Here is a 21,242-nt window from a genome sequence, read left to right as displayed (position 1 = left end):
ATATATGGAAAATTTTCTAGCATACTAACTTTATCAAGTTTTGCGTTAAGTCCTTTAACAAACCACCTTGGTAATGGAAATGGTGTTCCTTTGTATTGCAAACGCACATTTAGGTCTACATCAACTGTCATTGATTCTAATTTAGCTGGAAAATATGTCTGTTCATGCTATAATATACAACATACTATATTATAAAATACAACACCTTTTTCAAATTGTTTAAATTGAAACCCTGGTGGAGCCACTGCTTTATTCAAATTATGTACATTTGAAGTTGTATCATTTTTCTTAAATAATTCTAATTAACTCCTCTTGAAATAGTTTTTTTTTGGAGGACTTTGAGAAGTTTTTAAAACTGGTAAAGATGATTTTTTTTGCAAAAGCTCTAAAGAAGGAACAGGTTTTAAACGCCAATTCAGGGTGCATTTATCACCTCTAATTATATAATTATCTTCAAAATGAAGTACATATAAAACAAAATGTTTTGTTAGAGTCCAATCTGAACGATTAACAAATTGTATCCAAAGTTGATTTAAGTTTTGGTCTGTTGGAAAAAAAAAAGCAGCAATTTGTTTGTGTTTGTTGCTTGAATATCCCGGTGTACATTTTGGTGCACTTTTGCTGACCATTTTTAAAATAATTTCTTTAAAAGTTAGCAAACTTAGAAAGAAGAATGGTTTTAAAAATAATATTTTAGCGTACTTTATGTCTAAAACTTTCAAAATCGCTCTCTTAATTTCCTTCTCAAAAATGTATGATATACGGCCGTGAATATAGTAGGCGATGGTTTATCCTGCAATGTTTTTTTTATTCTTCTCTGTTGATGTAAAACAGTTGGAAAACCAAGGTTAGTCGCTGGTTCTTTTGACTTATTTATGATAACTTCCTAGGAGGGCCAATTTTGCCTTTAACTTTCATTGTATTCTTAAAAAAATTTCATCTTGTCATTTATTTTGGTACTACGAGGTTAAAGGAAAAGACTAATATTGTTCACGGCTGTCGATGTTTTGAACCAGAAGTAAACCTCCAATCCCCTTCAATCAGCTTCTTAAGATAATAAATTCTAAAATACACAACTTCCTCGAAAGAAAAACAAAAGTGATATTATTAAGTAAGAAAACTGTTGCATGAAAAAGTTATTGAGTGAAGCAGAAACCAGAGGCGATTCTACAGGTGTGTATTTGTATGTGTGTGTGTGGGGAAGGAGGGTGGAGGGATGGGGGCGGAAAGGTTATATCCAATGTTTGGTAATTTTCAAGTTATTGTCAATTTTTTGAGGAATATAGTTTACTAGTCAGGTGTTTGACACATTTCAGTCCGGTGATTTTTACTTTTGAAGACCTTTTTTTTTTTTAAAGAAAGCAAGTCGGTACTTTTTAAAAATTCAACATTAGGCTCCAAATTTAACTATCATCATTTTCAGAAAAGCCCGTAAATTTTTTTCTCATTTAGAACATAACCTTAAACTATAAAAATTGGTTTTGTAATGTAATATTTTGTAAACTTCACAACATCTTTTCCTAAATAAATAATAAAAAACAAACAAAAACAAAACAATAAATCAATTAACGTCTAGACTTGTTGTGGAGATTAATTTGGATTCATGGCAACCGGCATCAGCAAAAATTGATTGCTCTGCGGCGCTGAATCCAACTTGGCTCCGCAAACTAAGGAAAAGCTACTTCCTTTTCAAAACCTTAATTGTGCTTAACTTGATAGCTAAATGAATATCAATACTTTCTGCAACTTGTCCATAAATGAAACATATAGTATCTGGAATGAGAAGTTGAATTCATTTACTCAATGCTTTTTGTGGATTCCAATCGAAACTGGTTCCCTTTTTATTTTTGCGATTACATGTAGCTACTTTCTTGGTAAGTCAAGACATTTGCAATCATCCAGGGAAAAAAGTTATACAACCTGGTTTATAACAATAATTGCTATAAGTCAGGCCCTATTAAGTGGAATTGAAATGTTATTTTCATATCTCACACAACACAACGGTTTTCCTGGAGCTTATGTTATGGTAAAAGGCATATCAATAATAACATGGTTTATTTGTTTCCTGGTTCATTTGAAAAGTTTAAATGTTTTAAACATGAAAAAGAGAAGCAAGGTGATGTTTTTTCCATTTCTTCTTATGTTAATAAGCTCTACAATAAAGCTGCAATATACAATCATCCAGATAATGCAAAAGCATGCAGCTACCTTATACCTTGTTGTAAATTGTCTTGAGTTTTTTCTGAGTTTTATATTCTTTGCATCATGTTTATATATTATTTATTCGAAATCTAGAAATAAAAGCTATATAGAATTAAATGATAAAGTATTCCATCAACATGGGAGTGATTCAGATCCTAAATTACAAGAAATCTATCTTGGTAAAGCTCAAACTAGTAGAAGTTTTTTTTCATCATTACTTTTTTTATGGGTCAATAAACTTTTGCTGAAAGGTTTTCACAAGCAAATAAAAAACACAGACAGTCTTTTTATTTTACCTGATGATTTACAAATAGGAGTATTTGAAGATAATTTTGAAAGAAACTTACAAAAACATGCAAACAAAAGCTCTTACACAATATTTAAAGCATTGCAAAGCACTTTTGGATGTTTTTATTACAGTTTAGGAATATTAAAATTTTTGTGCGATGTTCTTGGATTTTCTGGCCCTATAATTTTAAATTATTTGGTGAACTTCATTGAAAACAAGCAGGTATGAATTCAGAATATAGAAGTTATCTTATTATACTTATATATTATATAATTATAGAAATTATTTATATATACAGCTATAGACAAAAGGAATAGAGATGGTAATTTCAATCTATTTTTTTAGTTGTTTTTTTTTCACATTATTTTCAATTTTAAAAATAAATTTGAGTAATTTTTCAAGAAGGAAATTTAAAAGAAAAATTAATTAGCAATACAAATAATATTATTTATATAAAGTACTTTAAAAAAATAATTACCAAAAAATAATTAATCACATAATAAAAAAAAAGTTTAAATGTTTAATCAATTTAAGGTTTAAAACTTAAAAAAAAAAAAAAAGAGAGCAAATATTTAAAATGTCTTTCTTTTGCTTGATATAGAAGGAAGAATTTGTTTCTACACTTATTTTGTTTTTTGTATCCACATCTCTTGGCTTTTTTAACCAATACTTGTTCAAAATTTATTTTAAATACTCAGTTAATCAAAGTTAGTGGTTAACCAATTGAGCATTGATCCTCCAAAGTTTTTTTATTGATTTGAGATCTTGTGATCTAGACACCAAGGCAACATATTGATCTTTTTTGTGTTAAAATGGTGTATTTTAATATGTGCTTAAGCCGTATTTTGTTGGAGGATGTATTGTTTTCTTCATACATGCAATTGTCTTATTAAAGATCAAACATGATTCTATTCTCTATTTGTTGGTATATTGGTTGATATGGCTGTTATACAACTCATATTTCAAGGTCTTTATGGGTAAAAACTTTTTTACATGTACTTGCTTCCATCACCTTGTTGTCTTGCTTGTAAATAGCATTTGTACATTTTTGCAGTTTTGATTCTTACTTTGCAGTTTACAACTTGAAAATTTGACTTGTTGCTCCAAATCACTTTTGTTAAATCTTTTACTGCCTATAGTAAATGCTTTTGGCACCATTTTTGTTTTGCATCAATCCATGATTGAAAAGTAGGTTTTCATATTGCAAGTTAGCATTTTTTGCAATTAAAATACTGTTTTATTACTACTGCTTTTATCATTGTTATAAGAAAGATACAGTTTGGAAGTGAACAAAAGCGCATTGTTTTAACTCTATCATACTGTTTTTTTTGTTTCCAGTCTTCCAAACCTACACAGAAAAATTGTTGTTGTTAGTGTTTGCATGTTGTTTTACAAAGTTATTTATGTGTTTTCATTGAAATTGCTTTCTTTTTTTTATCTTATGAAAATTGTGCAGTTTGTGCTTGTTCAGCTTTAAGGAGACACAATGGACACATTTTTTTTTACCAGAAACAGCTGGATCTACAGAATTCTGTTTAATATGCCACCAGAATCGTCTTATTTAACTGTTATTAGAAGCAGCTAGAAATTCAGAAATTTCTTCTATGGTGGATATGTTTTCTGATTGTTTAAATGTAAAGTACAAGGTTGAAAATAAGATGAAGAGGAAGCCATTTTTAAAACTTTATGAATCAGTAGATAATTTTGTTGATTGAATCACTAGAATGATAAATTGTAGAAAGAATCTATAGATCAACAAGATGGAAGTTTTGATGAAAGCTTGAAATCAACAATGTTTATTTATTTACAAATTTACGAAGATTTGCAAATTTATTCAAAGAAGTTGTTAAAGTTTTACTTCAAAATGGTGTTAAATTAGTTATTCCTGAAAGATTTTCAGAAAAGTTGTCAATTCAAATTAAAGACCAACATTGAGCTCTACCTTTCCTTATTTGTTTATAAGTAAATAAACAAAACAAAAATAGTTATTTTTATAACTTAAAAACTTTAAATAACATTGTTTGTCTTTTATGGTATTTACGTAAAAATTAGTGTTTTTTTTTTTCAAAAAAAAAATACAACCAATCCGGTATGAAATTCAAAGACATAAACTAAATTAAAACTTTTAATTTTAACTTAATTAGAATAACTATTGCTGGCTATTTCTTTTCTTCCATAACTGTTTACATGCAAATATAATGGGAAACTATTGACCTTTATAGTTGTCAGTAGTCAGAAAAAGTAAGGTATTAGTTTTTTACAATCTAGAAACTAACACCCCCCACTTTTAGGTAACCCACTTATATATACTTGTCTACATAATTTTGGATACTCCCTTACCAAACATTATTTTAATCTTATTTTGATTTTCCAAAAATATATTTTTAAGAGAAAGCATAATATCATCGGTATTTAATCATAAGAAACTCGTAACTATGATTAACCTCAACAAAATTTAATTTAATTATGGATTCAGGGTCATTTCACCAAACTACCCTAACTAAACCAATCAGAAAAGCGAAAAAAAAAATTCTTCATTTTTAATAAAAAAAACGTTTTAATTTTAGATAACATTTTAGATAACTTCTTATATACATTAAACATAACTAACATTATATATATATATATATATATATATATATATATATATATATATATATATATATATATATATATATATATATATATATATATATATATATATATATTATGTTATATTAAATAATTGCTGATATATATATATATATATATATATATATATATATATATATATATATATATATATATATAATATATATCAGCAATTATTCATGATTTAAAGTAACTTAAAAAAATAATCTTTTAAAAGATTTTCAGGAGACGTGGAAAAACAGTTTCAAACATTTAAATTTATCATAAAAATACATACCTATGAAAAAAAAAATTAAATATGACATTTAATTTACAAATAATGCATTTATTTTAAACAATCATTATGAATAATTTTTGATTTTATTTTAAAGCCTTCAGGTAAAATAAAAACTTTTAAAAAAGATCAATGATTAAAAGTTATTCATAATGTAAAGATTTTTTTTATTGCATTTAAATTGTTAAAACTTTTAAACAGCCTTTGTCAAATTGTAAAGAAAGAAAAAAAAAAAAGCGTTGTCAGTTAAAGCATAAAAATTTCAGTCTATCTAAAAAAAAATGCAATATTGAATTGAAACTATTTTTTGTTACAAAACAATAATCTGCGATATTCTAAATAATAAGGAAAGAAACTACAATTTCACTAGACTAATGTTGAATAAACTGAATAACATGACAAAGATTTCGATTGCATAACTCGGTTCCGTAAAACCATAAAAATTATATTTTAAAAATTTGATCAAACACTGTCCGACCCAAACAAGTTTTGATTGGACATTTTGTTCGGGAATTTATAAAAATTAAATTTAGCCTTTTATATATATATACAGTATGTGACAAAATTATTCATACCTCAAGCATATTACTAAACTTTGTTTTCATACTCTGACATGTTTATTTTTTGTTGCTATGAAAAAATAAGTATGTGTAAACATGATAATTAAGAATAATTCTGTGGTGATAATTAAGATGTTAAGTTATTGTGTTTGGTTATATTTAGTATATAACATAAAAAGTGCAATTTTAAATATGACATAAGAATTCATACCTATTGAATTATTTAGTGCTGTAAGTTTATTTTTTGATTGTTTTTGCTGGTAAGTTATTTAATTTTGTTTGTCTACACTACAGACATAAAATTTTAAATATTTAAATATCTTCTTCTGTTTCATATCAAAAGTTTTCCAAAATGCCTAAGACCAATGAAATTAGTGTTGACGTATGGCAAATGATTTTTGATTATCATGAAAGAGGCTTTGGGTATAGAAAAATTGCTGAAAGATATAATAAAAGCAAGGCAACAGTACAATTAATAATACAAAAATATAAAAAGATTGAAAGTGTGCAAAATAAAGCACATTCAGGCCGTCCACCAAAAACAACATCTCGAAAAGATAAGCTTATTGTATGAGAAGTAAAGCGAGAGCCTGTATTTTTTCTACCAGAGCTATTAAAGAGAAACTAAACGTGAACATTTCTAAATGAACAATACAACGTAGACTATGCTCTGCAGGGTTTTATGGATCCCGCATTACAAAAAAACCCTTTAATTCAATAAAAAATAAAACTAAACACCTTGCCTTTGCAAAAAAGTACTTTTCAAAGACACTAGGTTTCTGGAAATCAGTTTTATGGTCTGATGAAAGTAAATTCGAACTAAAGAATTCCAAAAAAAGACCAAATGTATGGAAAAGAAAAGGAAAACCCTTAGACAAAAAACTATCAAAGCAACCATCAAACATGGAGGTGGTAATGTACTTGTTTGGGGCTGTTTTAGTTTTAATGGAGTTGGTAACTTAGTTCAAATTGAAGAAAAATTAACGGGAGCTGGATATGTAATTATATTGTGAAACAATCTTATGCCCTCCATCAATAAATTAGGATTAATAGATAATTTGCCTTCCAACAAGACAATGATCCGAAACATACCAGTAAAATTGCCAAAATATATTTCAAAGAAAATGAAATAGAATTGTTGGATTGGCCTGCGCAAAGTCTAGATATCAATCCAATTGAAAATTTGTGGCATTATTTGGATGGCAAAGTTAATAGGGATGAGCACAGTATCAACAAACAAAACTTTCTTTCAGCGTTGGAGGCAGCTTAGCATAATATTCCTCCAAACTATTTACAAAGCTTAGTTGATAGTATTCCTCGTTGCTTGTAAGCAGTTATCGATGCCCAAGGACTTCATAATAAATATTAATTAACAAATAAAACAAAAAACTTGAATATACTAAATAAAACTTTAAGAGGTATGAATACTTTTGACGCTTCCTAATATCTCAATTTTTAAATAATTTTCACTTTTTTTAAAAACAAGATTTAATTTTTCAAATATTATAGTTAATATTGTTAATAGTTGCTACAACAAACATTTTTTAAATTTCAATAAAAATTATTTTAATCAATTTGTTTTTTGTTTTATTGCTACAACATATTTTATGATAGGGTATGAGTAATTTTTTTGCATACTGTATATATATATAAAAATATATATATATATATATATATATATATATATATATATATATATATATATATATATATATATATATATATATATCTGTGTGTGTGTGTGTGTGTGTGTGTGTGTGTGTGTGTGTGTGTGTGTGTGTGTATATATATATATATATATATGCATGTATGTATGAGTGTATGTATGTATGTATGTATGTATGTATGTATGTATGTATGTATGTATGTATGTATGTATGTATGTATGTATGTATGTATGTATGTATGTATGTATGTATGTATGTATGTATGTATGTATGTATGTGTGTATGTGTCCATATTAACTAGTTTGTGTTTTGAGTTTAGGAGAACTCATTAAATGGTTACCATCTTGTACTAGCGCTCTTTTTAACAAAAGTTGCTTCCTTCATTTTATTTCTTCATTACCGGTTTCAAGTAAGTACTTGTGCTAGCATTATTTATATGATTTTTTTTTTTTAATTTCAGGAAAATTCTTTTAATTAGTTTAACAAAAGATTTAACTTGAATAAGGAACTATAACTAACTCCAGTAAAAAGAAAACTTGAATAATTATTATTTTATTTTATATTTTTGAAAAATTGATTTTTTCTTTTATAATACTTTTCTGTTTTTATGTAAAAATAATTTAACTGAACTAAATTTAATTTACCTTAGTGATCAACACTGGAGGAAATTTAATCTTACACTATTTTCATGTTTTCCTATTTGGATCTTTTCTTTTGAAACAGCAAGGTATCTTTACACTGATGTACAATCGTTTTTTTTTGTTCTACACATTTAACATGAAGAACACAAAATAATTACAATTACATAATAGTAGATGTTTTATGCATGAAGCATTATTTTATACCTAAATCACTTAGCTTATCATTGTTAAATCTTCTCATTACTCATCATTGCTGAATCATGTCATTGCTTATCATTTTTGATAAACAATCTTCTTGTTGTTTATTATTCTTAAAACTTCTCGTTGCTTATCACTCTTGAATCTTCAAGTTGCTTATCATCTTCTCTGCTCATATTCTTATTAGGTAGTTTTAAACCCTTTAACACCTCCTTTTAGCACCATTTTTTTAGCACCTCTAATATAATTTTTAAGACATTTAAGTTTACATTATCACCTAGATTTTAATCTGCTTTAAAATTGAATGCACGCTCTGTCTTTAAAAATGGCTGAATTAAAGACTGAAAGCATTCCAGTGAATCTCTAAATTGAGATCAATCTTTCTCATTTAAATAGAGGCTTTACTTTTAATTAATAACCATAATTTTGGACAGTTGCAGTTAAATTTATTTGATTGCAAGAGTCTATATATATGTAATTTAATGAAATTCTTAGTCAAAATAGTTTAGTTTATAATAAAAATTGCATAAATCATTGAAGAAAAAAAAGGTTTTTGAGAAACTTCAACAGCTTGTTTTCAATAAGCACCTAGAATATTAGTATATGTAAGTTATATAATGTAGTTGTTACTTTTAATAGCATAAATTTGATAAGTTTTTATAGTCTTTATAATGAACAGAACATCCATCAGAGATATAATAAATTTTATTGATATCCATTAAATATTCTTTAATGCACTCTACACTTTTTCTTTTGAAACTCATACACAAAACATTATAACTTGTTGTCATAACTTAAAAGCAGAGTGATTTATGCTTAATAATTGGTTTAAAAATTTTATCAAAATAAATAACTAGATGTAATATACATTATTGTTTATTCCAACAATAACTTTATATTTCATCTTGTATTAAAAACTAATAGTTCTCTGCAAAATCTTCCAGTATAATATAATTGTTGTAACTATTTTTAAGCTTTTTAAATAAAGAGTTTTGCATTTAGCAATATATTAATCCATAGTAAGTTGATTAATGTGAATTATGTAGTAGTTTATATAAATTAATATTTTTTAGACTGTGAATTATAGTAGAAATTTTATTATAAAATATTTTAGAAATTATTGTAGATTGTAAAAGTTGTAAAAATATAAATTAATGTTAGAGATAAAGTAATGTAGTAAATAATAATAACAAATTTTTTTAACTACTCCAGGTCATATCAGGTTCAGGATCTTCTTAATTACCTTGCTACTGGTAACATGTGACCCAGTACTGCCTGCCCCATGTCCTACTAATTTGTAGGATTTGCTTTTATAGGCAAAAACTAGGTGAAGTTTACTATGACATAAAATACCCCCTGCCTTGATGCATTTGGTTGAGTAAAAGTTTGTGATAGTGTCTCAGTAAAAACCCTTACTTTGGACAAGTTTTCACTGCGTCTGGCTACTGTCTTGTAGAAGACCCCCTATGCAAAAACATTAAAGCAGAAAAGTTCTGTTGTTCAGTTTTGCACTTTTTTTTAATCTGTTAGGCTGGCTTTTAATAGTTCTGATGCCAACTGTTAATAATGTTTCTCGAACTCTATGATAGCATTTAGAGAGGCTGATTCCATTAAAAGCTGTAAAATATTGAAGTTGTGACGCAAAAATTGCTACACTTATAAAAGTTTGATACAAACTAACAAAAATTTTTATTGTCTGGTAAATTATATGATCGTCTACTTTTCAATTCTTATCATTTCAGCTGATCAGTGTTTATCCGCAACCTCTAAATAATTATTTTGAGCGCTGCCCTAAGATTATACCGTCATCAACATAGATCTTTATATGATGCGCCATCATATAAAGATCTACGTTAATGACGGTATAATCTTATGCGCTGCCCTAAGATTATACCGTCATCAACGTAGATCTTTATATGATGCGCCATGTCTGGAAATTCATTTATATATACCAGAAACAGAAGTGGACCTGACACTGAACCTTGTGGAACTCCGCTAGTAACATTTACCCATACAGACTTGCTATTACTGATAACCACCTTCTGGTTTTTGTTTTTTGAACCAGTATGTTGTCCACTCCAGGAGTGCACTGTGCATGCCATAAGCTTTACATTTTAGAAGAAGACGCTGGTGAGGTAACATATAACAATATATTACATATAACAGTTCTATAAAATATCTTTATTAAAATCATAAAACTGATAAGTAACTCTTAAAATTTTTACTTAAATTTGTTTTATTTAAAACAAAACTAATTTTTTCTAATAGTGGTTACAACTCTCTTCTTAACTCTATAACTCCAAAACATGAGAAATATTTAAGATCATCCACTATTGGGCTGCACATAATGTGATCCAACCAAGAGGCATGATTTCCATCATTGCTGACACATGTGAAAGTTTAAATAGTTGGTAATATCAGATTTAATCAGATTATTTTCTGTTGCGAGATTTAAATTTTCTCAAAAAATCTAGACCCTTCCTCACACTTAAAGTCACCAGCAACAATAATGCGAATAGCATCTGCTTCTGCTATAATAGGTTTTATTTTTGAATATAAATTCCAAAGACTATGCTCATCCTTATAATTTGTTGATGTTTGTTGGCACATTTATCAACAGTATAGGATCTGAAACAATTTTTAACTCTTTTGGCACAGTTCAAATATAGAAACTTTTATAAGGAGTCTTACAAAAACATAAATATCTTTAAAAGTAAATGTACTAAGTTTATAATGTTATAATTATTCAAAAGCTTATATAGTTTTGAACAAATCTATTTGAAAATTTTTTTTCCATAATGGTGTTAAAATTAATAATGATGGAAAAAGAAGCAAATTTTTTGGGGTTTTTAGAAATACTTTTATACAAAAGTTGATCTTTAAGTTTATGATGAAGTCTTATGTAAAAACTATATATTAAAGAAATAGAACCTAATACATGGCAATCAAAATATCAAAATATCAATGTCAAAAATGTTAGTCATTATGGCCTGACAGGTGGTTCATTGTTTTGATGTATATTAGCAAAAATGGGTGAAAATAATATTATGATAATATAAAATACAAAAAACACTAAAAATCATATTTCTAAAATACTTCTAAAATACTTAAATGAATTTTTGATGAAGTATTACAAAACAGTTTTTCCTGTGTTCGGTGATTTTACACTGAAGGGCATCTCTTTAGGAAAAAATCTTTTCTTTTTTGAGTATAGCGCACTTAACAGCTTTGTCTTTTGTTTCCAAACTTTGATGGGTGCACAATATGGTATTTCCCATGAGTAAAATAGGGCTTGTGCTGTAGAGGATTGGCAAATCTTTAAGCACAATCAAATCGCAAATGACTTTCCTTCAGAAGTCTAAAAAGCTATTTAAAAAAAATTTTCTTTCATTTAAGTTTTGTAATTATTACATTAAATGTATAGAATTTCTGGATAACCAACTGTTTCTGATTGGCTAATTGTTATGTAATAATTTGCAAAAAAAAATCACTTAAAAAGCTCTGTTTGTTATGAAAATATAGTGGCAAGAAATCATGAACACCAGTGAACAAAATCCAGTAATACTGTGCCAAAAAAGTTAAACACAAGATTCTAGATTTATGAGTTGCAATATTATGAATACTTTTACCAAGATTTTTACTATATAATATGACTGTGCCACCATATGATCTTCCAATCATAATATCTCAAAAAATTCTTATAAACTCTCATATTCAACATATAAGCCAGTACAAAAATATACTGGATGAACATTGTTCAGAAATTCAAACTTATAAGGTAATAACCAATGCTTTTATAGCATAATAAAGTCATATTTGTTACATATATTATTTATAGCTACAACTCTATTTTTAAAGTTTTTTTTTATTGTTGACCATTTTTATGTTTAAAATATCTTAGAAGTAGACCATTTGGCTAGGTTTAATTAACATTAATCTAAATTACTTTCTATTTGAGAATGGTTGACGAATACAGATATTAAATATAAAGAGTATCCAGGGTATTTAGGCTTTAACTTCTTACATTTTGCAGAGTTATCATTTTCTATTTGTAAAATACCAAAGGTACAATCGATATCAGCAATGCAGACTAAAAGTTTTTACCTTAAGTTAGGTTCACATTATAATTTTATTATTATAATCAACTTTATAATAATTAGTATAATTATTTTTAAATAGTTTGCGTGAAAAAAGGAAAACTGAGGAAAAATTATTTAGTGTTAACTCTGTATTTAATTTTTTTTTATAATAGTTCACCTTAAGGCCAAGAAGGCCACTACAGACAAGGAGGCTACTTAATTGTGGTTATAACCCAACTTTATAACTTTAAAACACCAACCTTGATAAACAAGGCTGCTGTGTAAAGAAACATGTTGAGCGTGGTGCTACCAGAAACAGGGTAAGGATTGAATAGGGTAAGGATTGACCTCCTTCTTGTGAAGCGAGTGCTCTACCACTAGACCGCTACTGCAGAATTTGATATCCTTTGAAATTATTTGTGTTATTTTTTAATTTAAAGGCATACTTTATTTCATATTTCTTATCACCAGTAATGAGCGCAAATAAATGTTTTGTTTTATAATTTTTTATATTTCTTTAGGTGATAAAATAATAAACAAGAATATATAGAATTTCATTATAACTGTATAATGAAAAATACAAGCATTTATTAAAAAGCGAAATTAAAATTGATCAAAAAAATTTAAGTATAACTGATTAAATTTTTTGTATTGTACAAATTTTGGTTTCAAAAGTGAAAAAAGAGTTTGTGTTCTGTTAGAGAAATAAAATATACTTTGGCTTACTTGTAGACACCATCTCTATAAGGTATTGGTTGGAAATTTTTTTTTTTTTTTTTTAAACATCTTTGCTTCCAACAACCACTAATTAAAGTTGGAAGTTACTTGAAGAGAAAAAATGAAGATTGTAGAGCAAGATAACGATTGACAGACGACTTAAAGGATTGCAAATTATATGAGTCAGGAAAGTAAGATGAAGCAAATTCCAAAGGACTGATGTTCAAGGAATAAAACTAGACAAATAAGAGTTTTTGGAGCACTTAGGAACAGTCACAGAAAAAGAATGAGACTCAATTGAATGGCAAGTAACACGATAATGAATTTTAGTAGATGGCACAAGAGGCGCTAGCTCTTTAGAGTAGTGCCCATTATAGTATTTGTAGAAAGAGAAGCAACATTATGGCGATGTGGTAATGGTTGGATGCAAGAGCAGGTCCAACTATGTTTACAATGCGTTTTTGCACCTTGTCTAAAAGAGAATGCGCATCATTAGAAGATCCGCCCAGATATGGCAACAGTTTTCCATACAAGGCCGGATTTGAGGTTCATAGAGATAGGGACTAGAATCCAGAGTAAGAAAGTGTTGAGCTCGATAAAGAGATGCAACCTTAGCAGATGCTAATTTTGCAACAAATTTGATATATGGTTTCCAAGAAAGATCGGAAGTAAGAGTTAATTCTAGAAGATGAAGGGTAGATGACTCATCGAGTACATTACCGTTCATAAATATAGGAAGACCTAAATTATTGCGATAACGATTGGCTGAATTGTTATCGCAATAATTTTATCTGGTTTTATCTGAATTAAAAGCCAACACTCTCTGATTGCTTGGAAGGGGCTCTAATGCCTTGAGGAACCCCTGAGGAACCCCTGAAGTTACAGAATAAGAAGAAGAGTGCTGTCCATTGAGGACAACTTTTATACTACAATTGGAAAGGAAGGTTTCAATAATCTTAAAGATGTTACCAGATACACCGTAAGAATAAAGCTTATAGAGAAGACCACCATGCCAAACTTTATCAAAAGCTTTAGAAATGTCAAGAGTAATGGTCTTAACCTCTCCACCTTTATCTAATGCACAATAAAACCTATCGGTTGTTACTGTTAGCAATTCAGCTGTAAAATGAGAAGATCGAAATTCATATTGATGATCAAAAAGTAAGTTATTAGATTCAAGATGAGAGATTAAGTGTTTGTTAATTAAAGATTCAAAAACCTTGCTTATGATAGGAAGAAGACTAATAGGACGGTAGTTAGACAAATCAGATCGCTCTACAGAATTTTTGAAAATACAGATGCCGCTTTGCAGCAGGCTGGAAAACAAGACTCTGATAAGCGCTTGTTAAATATTTTTAAAAGTATAGACAACTGCTCTGGAAAACTCTCCTGCAAAACTTTACCAGGTATATTGTCCGGGCCACAAACTGCAAAAGAGTCTAGGCAGGAAATCACTTTAGATACAGAAACTAGAGTGATACGAATGTCAAGCAATGAATCAACCTGTTTGTTGGCAATATCAGGTAGGATGCAACTAGTGGAATCAAGAGATGATATCGATAAAAAGTTCTTAGCAAATAATTCAACTTTGTCTTTAGGTGAGATGACAAAGTCTGAACCATACAAGAAAGGTGGAATTACAGATTTACCCTTATTATTGATACTATTAAAGATTCTCCAAAAATCATGAGAGCCTAATTTTTTTGATGAAATATAAAATTTCATGACCTGAGAATAGTGAGCTTTGGCGTTAGACAAAACCTTTTTTCAATGGTTTTTAGCAGTATTAAACAGGCGTCTGTTTTCTGGAAAATTGTTCTGCTGATAGATATGGAAGTAACAGTTTCGATTGGAAGTTGCGGTAACACAACATGAGAAAAACCATGGAGTGAAGCTTGACCTGGAATTGTTGAGAGGGAATAAAAGATTCCATGCCAGCCTGAATGTAAGAAGCACATTTGTCAACAGGAAGAGGAAAGATTTTTACCCAAGGGTCATCACGAAGAAAATCACGGGAAGAATCCTAGTCAACTTTAAGGTAGTTGTAAGAGGTACAATGATAGGTGGATTCAGATGATGAAGAAGGATGAGATAATTGTTTTAGAGAGATCAAACTCTGATTATAAGCACCTAAGGGTGAATGTGGAGAAACTGAGCACTGACTTGGATCAGAATCAAGACATAAGTCAAGTAGAGAAGGTAAATGATTTGGGTTGTCTGGAAAGTGAGTTGAAAAGTTGACTACTTGAGCTAGGGGTTGAGAAAAGCAAAAGTTGTGGGCTTTAATGCCTGCAGAGTCACTGACACTTGAGCCAAGCCATTCAGTGTGATGAGCATTAAAGTCACTGACAACAACATTAGCTGATGGATAAAGATAATAAAGATTTATGGGCTTGGTCAATATGATCAGAAATAATATCAAAAAGAGTGCAGTCTTGAGATAAAGGAGAGCAATATAGAACAAAGAGAAAGGCAATCGAGTGAAGTGGTGCTAAACAAAAGCACATAAAAGAATAGTCTATGGATTCAAACCTAATTTCCCTACAAATGGGCGAGTTCTTACGAATGTAAATGCCCAGGCCAAGCATGTGACTATTGGAATCTTTACAAATTAAAGAAAGATAACCATCAACACTAAGATCACAAGATGAGACAGCTGAACTCAAATTAGTCTCACAAAGAACAAGTAGTTCTGGTGAACTTTGCAAGAGATAAGACTCAACAGAAGAAAAGTTACTTAGGAGACCACGAATTTTAGTGAATGATAGGTTTAGAGAACTTGGTGACGATGATGGTTTTTTGTGTTTTATAGTTTTTGGTACTTTATTCATTTTTAAATTTGTTAAAGAACTTGACTCAAAGCATACACAGTACTCAGTACACTGTTTAATAACCCAAGCAATTGCCTCATTACTATTAATAAACCCTAAGCTGTAACAAAGGGCTCCAAATGTGGCCTTGGCAATGCACACCAAAAGTACAAACAGGGACACCATCCATGCGCAACATGGCACTTTTAATACTTTGATATTTTTCAGCTGTTGATGGAATCAGCCTCTCTGAGAGCTACCACAGAGTTCGGGAAACCTGACTACCAGCCAGCCTCAGAACCATAAAACTGAGTTTTAGAGCTGTACCCTCATTAGGAGATAATAGAATGAGTTGCCTAGTCATAAAAACAGAGACACAAGCAAAACCCATGCATTGAGTCAAGAAGATCCAGCATTCAACATCCTAAACTGGAAACAAAGTATTAAAAATACATCTGCACCACCCTAATAGATGAAGAAGGGGTGTGAGGCTGGTCAACAGATAGAATCTGTTTACCCCTCAAGTCTTTGCTTAGGAGGCCTTCTACAAGACATTAGCCGAATGCATTTAACATCTGCCCAAGATGAGTATTTTTATCAAGACACCATCTCTAGCCTTTACACAACCAAGAGCCCTAAGGCAGAGGGTGTTTTAAGTCAGAGTTGGCATCTCCTTGCCTTTGCCTAAAAAGGCGTATCCTACACAACAGCAGGACATGAAGCAGACTGTACTGGGTTACATGTTACCAGTAGCAGGATAACCTGACCTGGAATTCTTGTCTTCAAGGCTTGGCCTTAATACTTGGCTCTAAAACTGATTCAACTGTCAATTGATTGCATAATTGATTTTTTTAATTAGTTTTGAAAACAATCATTTTACAAGCAAGCTACACAAGCAACATTTCGCTACACAAGCAACATTTATAACAGAAATTGTAAAGTTCAATGAAAGCATACAGTTGTAATCTTGATTTAGACTAGTTCTTTTTAAACTGGTACATAAGGATTGAGCACAGTATGACTGTTATTTTTTCTTTAACTCTTGTTATTGATGTTATGTGAAAGTATTCAGTATTTCAAGATCATAATATGTTCCTTTTGCGTTTAAATAATAAAAACTTAAAACACTCAAATTTGACTTTTTTAAAATCTGACTCAACATCTATGTCTTGTACCATTTGACTGAATTGATTACTTTCACAATAGTTTCCCATAGTGACTTGATAATGTTGACAACTCCTCTTTGCCATAATCGACGAGATCAGCCAACTCAATATGATCCTAAATTGTGAAGATCAAAAACCAATAAGCACTTCCAAAATTTCATTGTTCAAAAACTTTTGTCAGCTTAATTCAAAATGAATATAAGATTGATAAATAAGTACTGGTTTCAAAGTTTTCAAAATATATTTCCTGTGCAAATGTGCAAACCCAAATGTCACTGACAGTAGATTTCATATTTTGGTAATTTTTGATTTATGGCCTTTTTTTTTTATCCATTTCATTCTTATAATCTTACTGATCTTTTCACTCATTATAATAAGTAAACTGTCAAAAAGTTGTTATAGTTGCTAAAAAAGTTAAACTTTTTAGTATTCTTCCCATGTACTTGAACATACATGCACAATACGGTTTGTATTGCCATAAATTGACAATACTAAATTTAATTTAACAATTAATTTGCTGCAGACAAATTAATTGCTATTGTTTTATATTTAGAAATTTTCTAAAGATTAGGCAGAAACACGTTTGCTTTCATTCAGGGTTGGGGTTAGGATGTTGCGGATCTGAATGTTCTAAGTAGGCTTTAAAACCCTCTTTTTTACCTGAGTTAACATTGGCATGTTCATTCCTATATAATAAGCGTTTATTTATGGTACACTATTGGTTTGGAATAATTTTCAGTAACTTTAAACAAATTTTTAACAGACAAATTAGTCCCCGTTATTTTAATTAAAAAACGTTTAATTAAAATAACGTTTATTTAAACAATAAAATGTTTTGAATAAACTAAAACATATCTAGTAAAAAAGAGGTGTCAAAGGAAAAGAGATGTGCCAAAAAATGTCAAAAATGAGTTATACACAACATTCGAATAATAATATTATTAAGTATCAAGGAAAAAAGTTTAAATTTTAAATATCCGCTCAAAAAAGGAGCACTCGATTCATTATGCAAGGCTTGAAATCATACTTTTCAAAAAAGTTGCAACTGCATCAATTTTATATTTCTTCTGCTGTAAAGTGACATTTCATGACTCATCTCTTCCTTTTCCTTTTGCACACAGATATATTCATAGTTTTTTAATAAATTTAAAGTGCTTAACATATGTAACTCTGATAGTTTCAATAAACTTTGTTGACAATTGCACAAGTTTTATTTTCAAAGAGATGACCGGGGCTAGTTGCAACAAAATTTAAAAAACTGCATTTATCTTCTATAACTTTGATTTAAAAAAAAAAAATTTATCAGGGGGTTATAAAATAGATTTTAGGGACGTATTAAACCAACAATAAACATAAAACTTAATTATTTTGCAATAGTGAAACGAAAATGAAAAAAAATGTTGCAGCTTACGCGTAAAAAGTTCCCGCACTCCTCTGGCAACGACGTTATTTCCCTTATTTTAAAGCATACTGTTTATTTTTCTGCATTATTTATGCTCTTCTCTAATCTTTGAATATGTTTTAATATTGAAGTTTTTAGGTTCCATGATGAAATCAAGAGATTTGCGTCCGGCAATCGAGAGGTTAGCTAAAGAGAAAAAGAAAGCATCGGAGATCGCTCGTCTTCTGAATGTTCCGCGGCGTACTGTTTACGATCGCTTGAAGCAACTTGAAGAAACTGGTTCCATTGATGATCGTCAACGTTCTGGAAGACCAAAAACTGCAACTTCGGGTAAAATCGTCACAAAAATCCGCGACAAGATTCGGTACAACCCAAAACGATCGATGAGACAAATCGCCAAGGATGAAGGGATTTCGGAAGGTTCAGTTTGGCAAATCGTTCACAAAAAGCTTGGAAAATACTTGTACAAAATTCAAAAAGCTCACGGACTTACTGATTGGATGAAAGCCACTTGTTTGGCCCGTTGCAAGGAGCTTCTCAACCGATTCAAGAAGCCGGCGAATGCCTCAACAATTCTCTTCACGGACGAGTGTCTCTTTACTGTCAAGCAGTTCGTGAACCATCAGAATGACTGGATAATTGCTGGAAATGTTCAAGAAGCAAACCAGAAAGGTCAAATTGCTTCAAAGACAGCTCACCCCCAAGCAGTGATGGTTTTTGGAGCGATTACAGGAGACAGCAAGATGCCATTGGTTTTTGTCGATCAAGGAGTGAAAATCAGAGCTCAAAACTACCTGGATGATATTTTGATGACAGAGGTATTAACTTGGACCAATTCACACTTTGGAGCTGTTCGTCATCCAAATTTGAACTCTCTACGGCAAGCACTCGAAAAAGAATGGGCCACTTTTGACAATGATATGGTATGCGCCACGGTTGAAGCACTCTCCAAGCGCCTCAGGGCGTGTATTAAGGCGAAAGAAAAGACTTTTCGAGATCTGACTTGTTTTTGTTGTTAAGTATGTTATCAAGAATAAACGTTTAAACTTTTGGCACATTATGATAGTTCTACGTGTTTTTACTTTGTAAATACTAAGTGCGGGAACTTTTTACGCACCCTGTAATGCTGTTGTTAAAAAGCATTGCAAAGCAATAATTACAAATTTTGAAAAATCATTCTATTAACAAATCCAAAGTAGTTTATCACAAGAAATATGTTAGCAGTTGTTAAATATTTCTTTTGTGTATGTCTATATATATATGTGTGTATATAATTGATTTTATGTATGTATATATGTATATATATATATATATGTATATATATATACATATATATATATATATATATATATATACACATACATACATACATACATACATACATACATACATACATACATACATACATACATACATACATACATACATACATACATACATAAATAAACATGTTTATTTATACGTATATATATATATATATATATATATATATATATATATATATATATATATATATATATATATATATATATTTAGATAACATGTTTGACATCACACTGAAATATTTTTGCTGGGGGTTTAAGTACATACATTAACTATCCTATAGCCTGCTGCTGCAAAGCAGTGCGGCTATATGGACTGAAAGGGTTTGGCATGGGGCAACAATATTTTCTTTCATTATTCTGTGTTTTTTTTTTCTTCTAAAAACGCCATATAAATTAATATAAAAAAATAAAGTAACAATTTTTTACATAAATATGCTATAATATGTATACATATTATAGCGTATATATATATATATATATATATATATATATATATATATATATATATATATATATATATATATATATATATATCAGGCCTTGTTAAGAAGCGTTACGCAGCTCGCATTTTGCTTGCGAAAAGGCAATATGCCTACGCGTTCAGCAGTTTTGCGCTACGCAAAAACTTATATCTTTTAGAATATTTAAATTATCTTTTGATTATCGTTAACGTGACGCTTATTCAGAAGAAATAAAGTCGTAAGTAAAAGCATTTAACCGCAATTATAAACTAATAGATTTTTTTGTTAAAGAAAAAGTTTGTTTCATAATTTTTTTTTTTGTTATTAAAGATTAGTTAAAAAAAATAAAGTGTTTTAAGTTTTATCTTAAGGAATTAAATATATAAATTCCTTTTAAATATAAAAATTATTTTTAGTCATAGTAGTTTAAAAAATGCACGATTTATTTTGATGTAAATATTTTATTAATAAGATATTTTGTTTATTGTTAATTCAATAACGTAAAGTTTTAATGACGTTCATTTATTTTATGAAAATAAATTATGATCAAGAATATGTGATCGGTAACTGATAAGTAACAAAAAAAAACTCTATTGTTTAAAAACATTATTAAAAAGAGTTCACAAATTAAATAAGAAAAAATTTATTAACAGTTAATAAAATAACCAAAAACCAAATGTAAAATCATAAGAAAATAAACAAACATTTTACGTTTCATAAAAAAAATTTTTTTCAAAATTAAATTTAGTTCATATTTGAAAAAAATAATAAAAATGATTTTTTAAATAAGAACTTAGATTTTATTTGTAACTTTTGTTAT

At 29.1% G+C, this 21,242-nt stretch overlaps 1 protein-coding gene across 1 annotated transcript in view; it reads left to right on the top strand.

Annotated features, from left to right (window-relative positions):
- Positions 1-1,436: 1,436 nt before the first annotated feature.
- The window catches only part of LOC100213326 (ATP-binding cassette sub-family C member 10), a 79,362-nt gene continuing 59,556 nt past the window's right edge, over positions 1,437-21,242 (top strand). Inside the window, exons 1-2 of the mRNA XM_065806232.1 lie at positions 1,437-2,713; positions 7,943-8,032. Of these exons, the coding sequence (XP_065662304.1) occupies positions 1,724-2,713; positions 7,943-8,032 (1,080 nt within the window). The 5' untranslated portion in view covers positions 1,437-1,723. The remainder of the gene's footprint in view (positions 2,714-7,942; positions 8,033-21,242) is intronic.

This window comes from Hydra vulgaris, chromosome 09 (assembly GCF_038396675.1).
Source record: "Hydra vulgaris chromosome 09, alternate assembly HydraT2T_AEP".
NCBI lineage: Eukaryota > Metazoa > Cnidaria > Hydrozoa > Anthoathecata > Hydridae > Hydra > Hydra vulgaris.
Note: the sequence above shows the minus strand (reverse complement) of the source record. Positions and strands in the feature narration are given on the sequence as shown.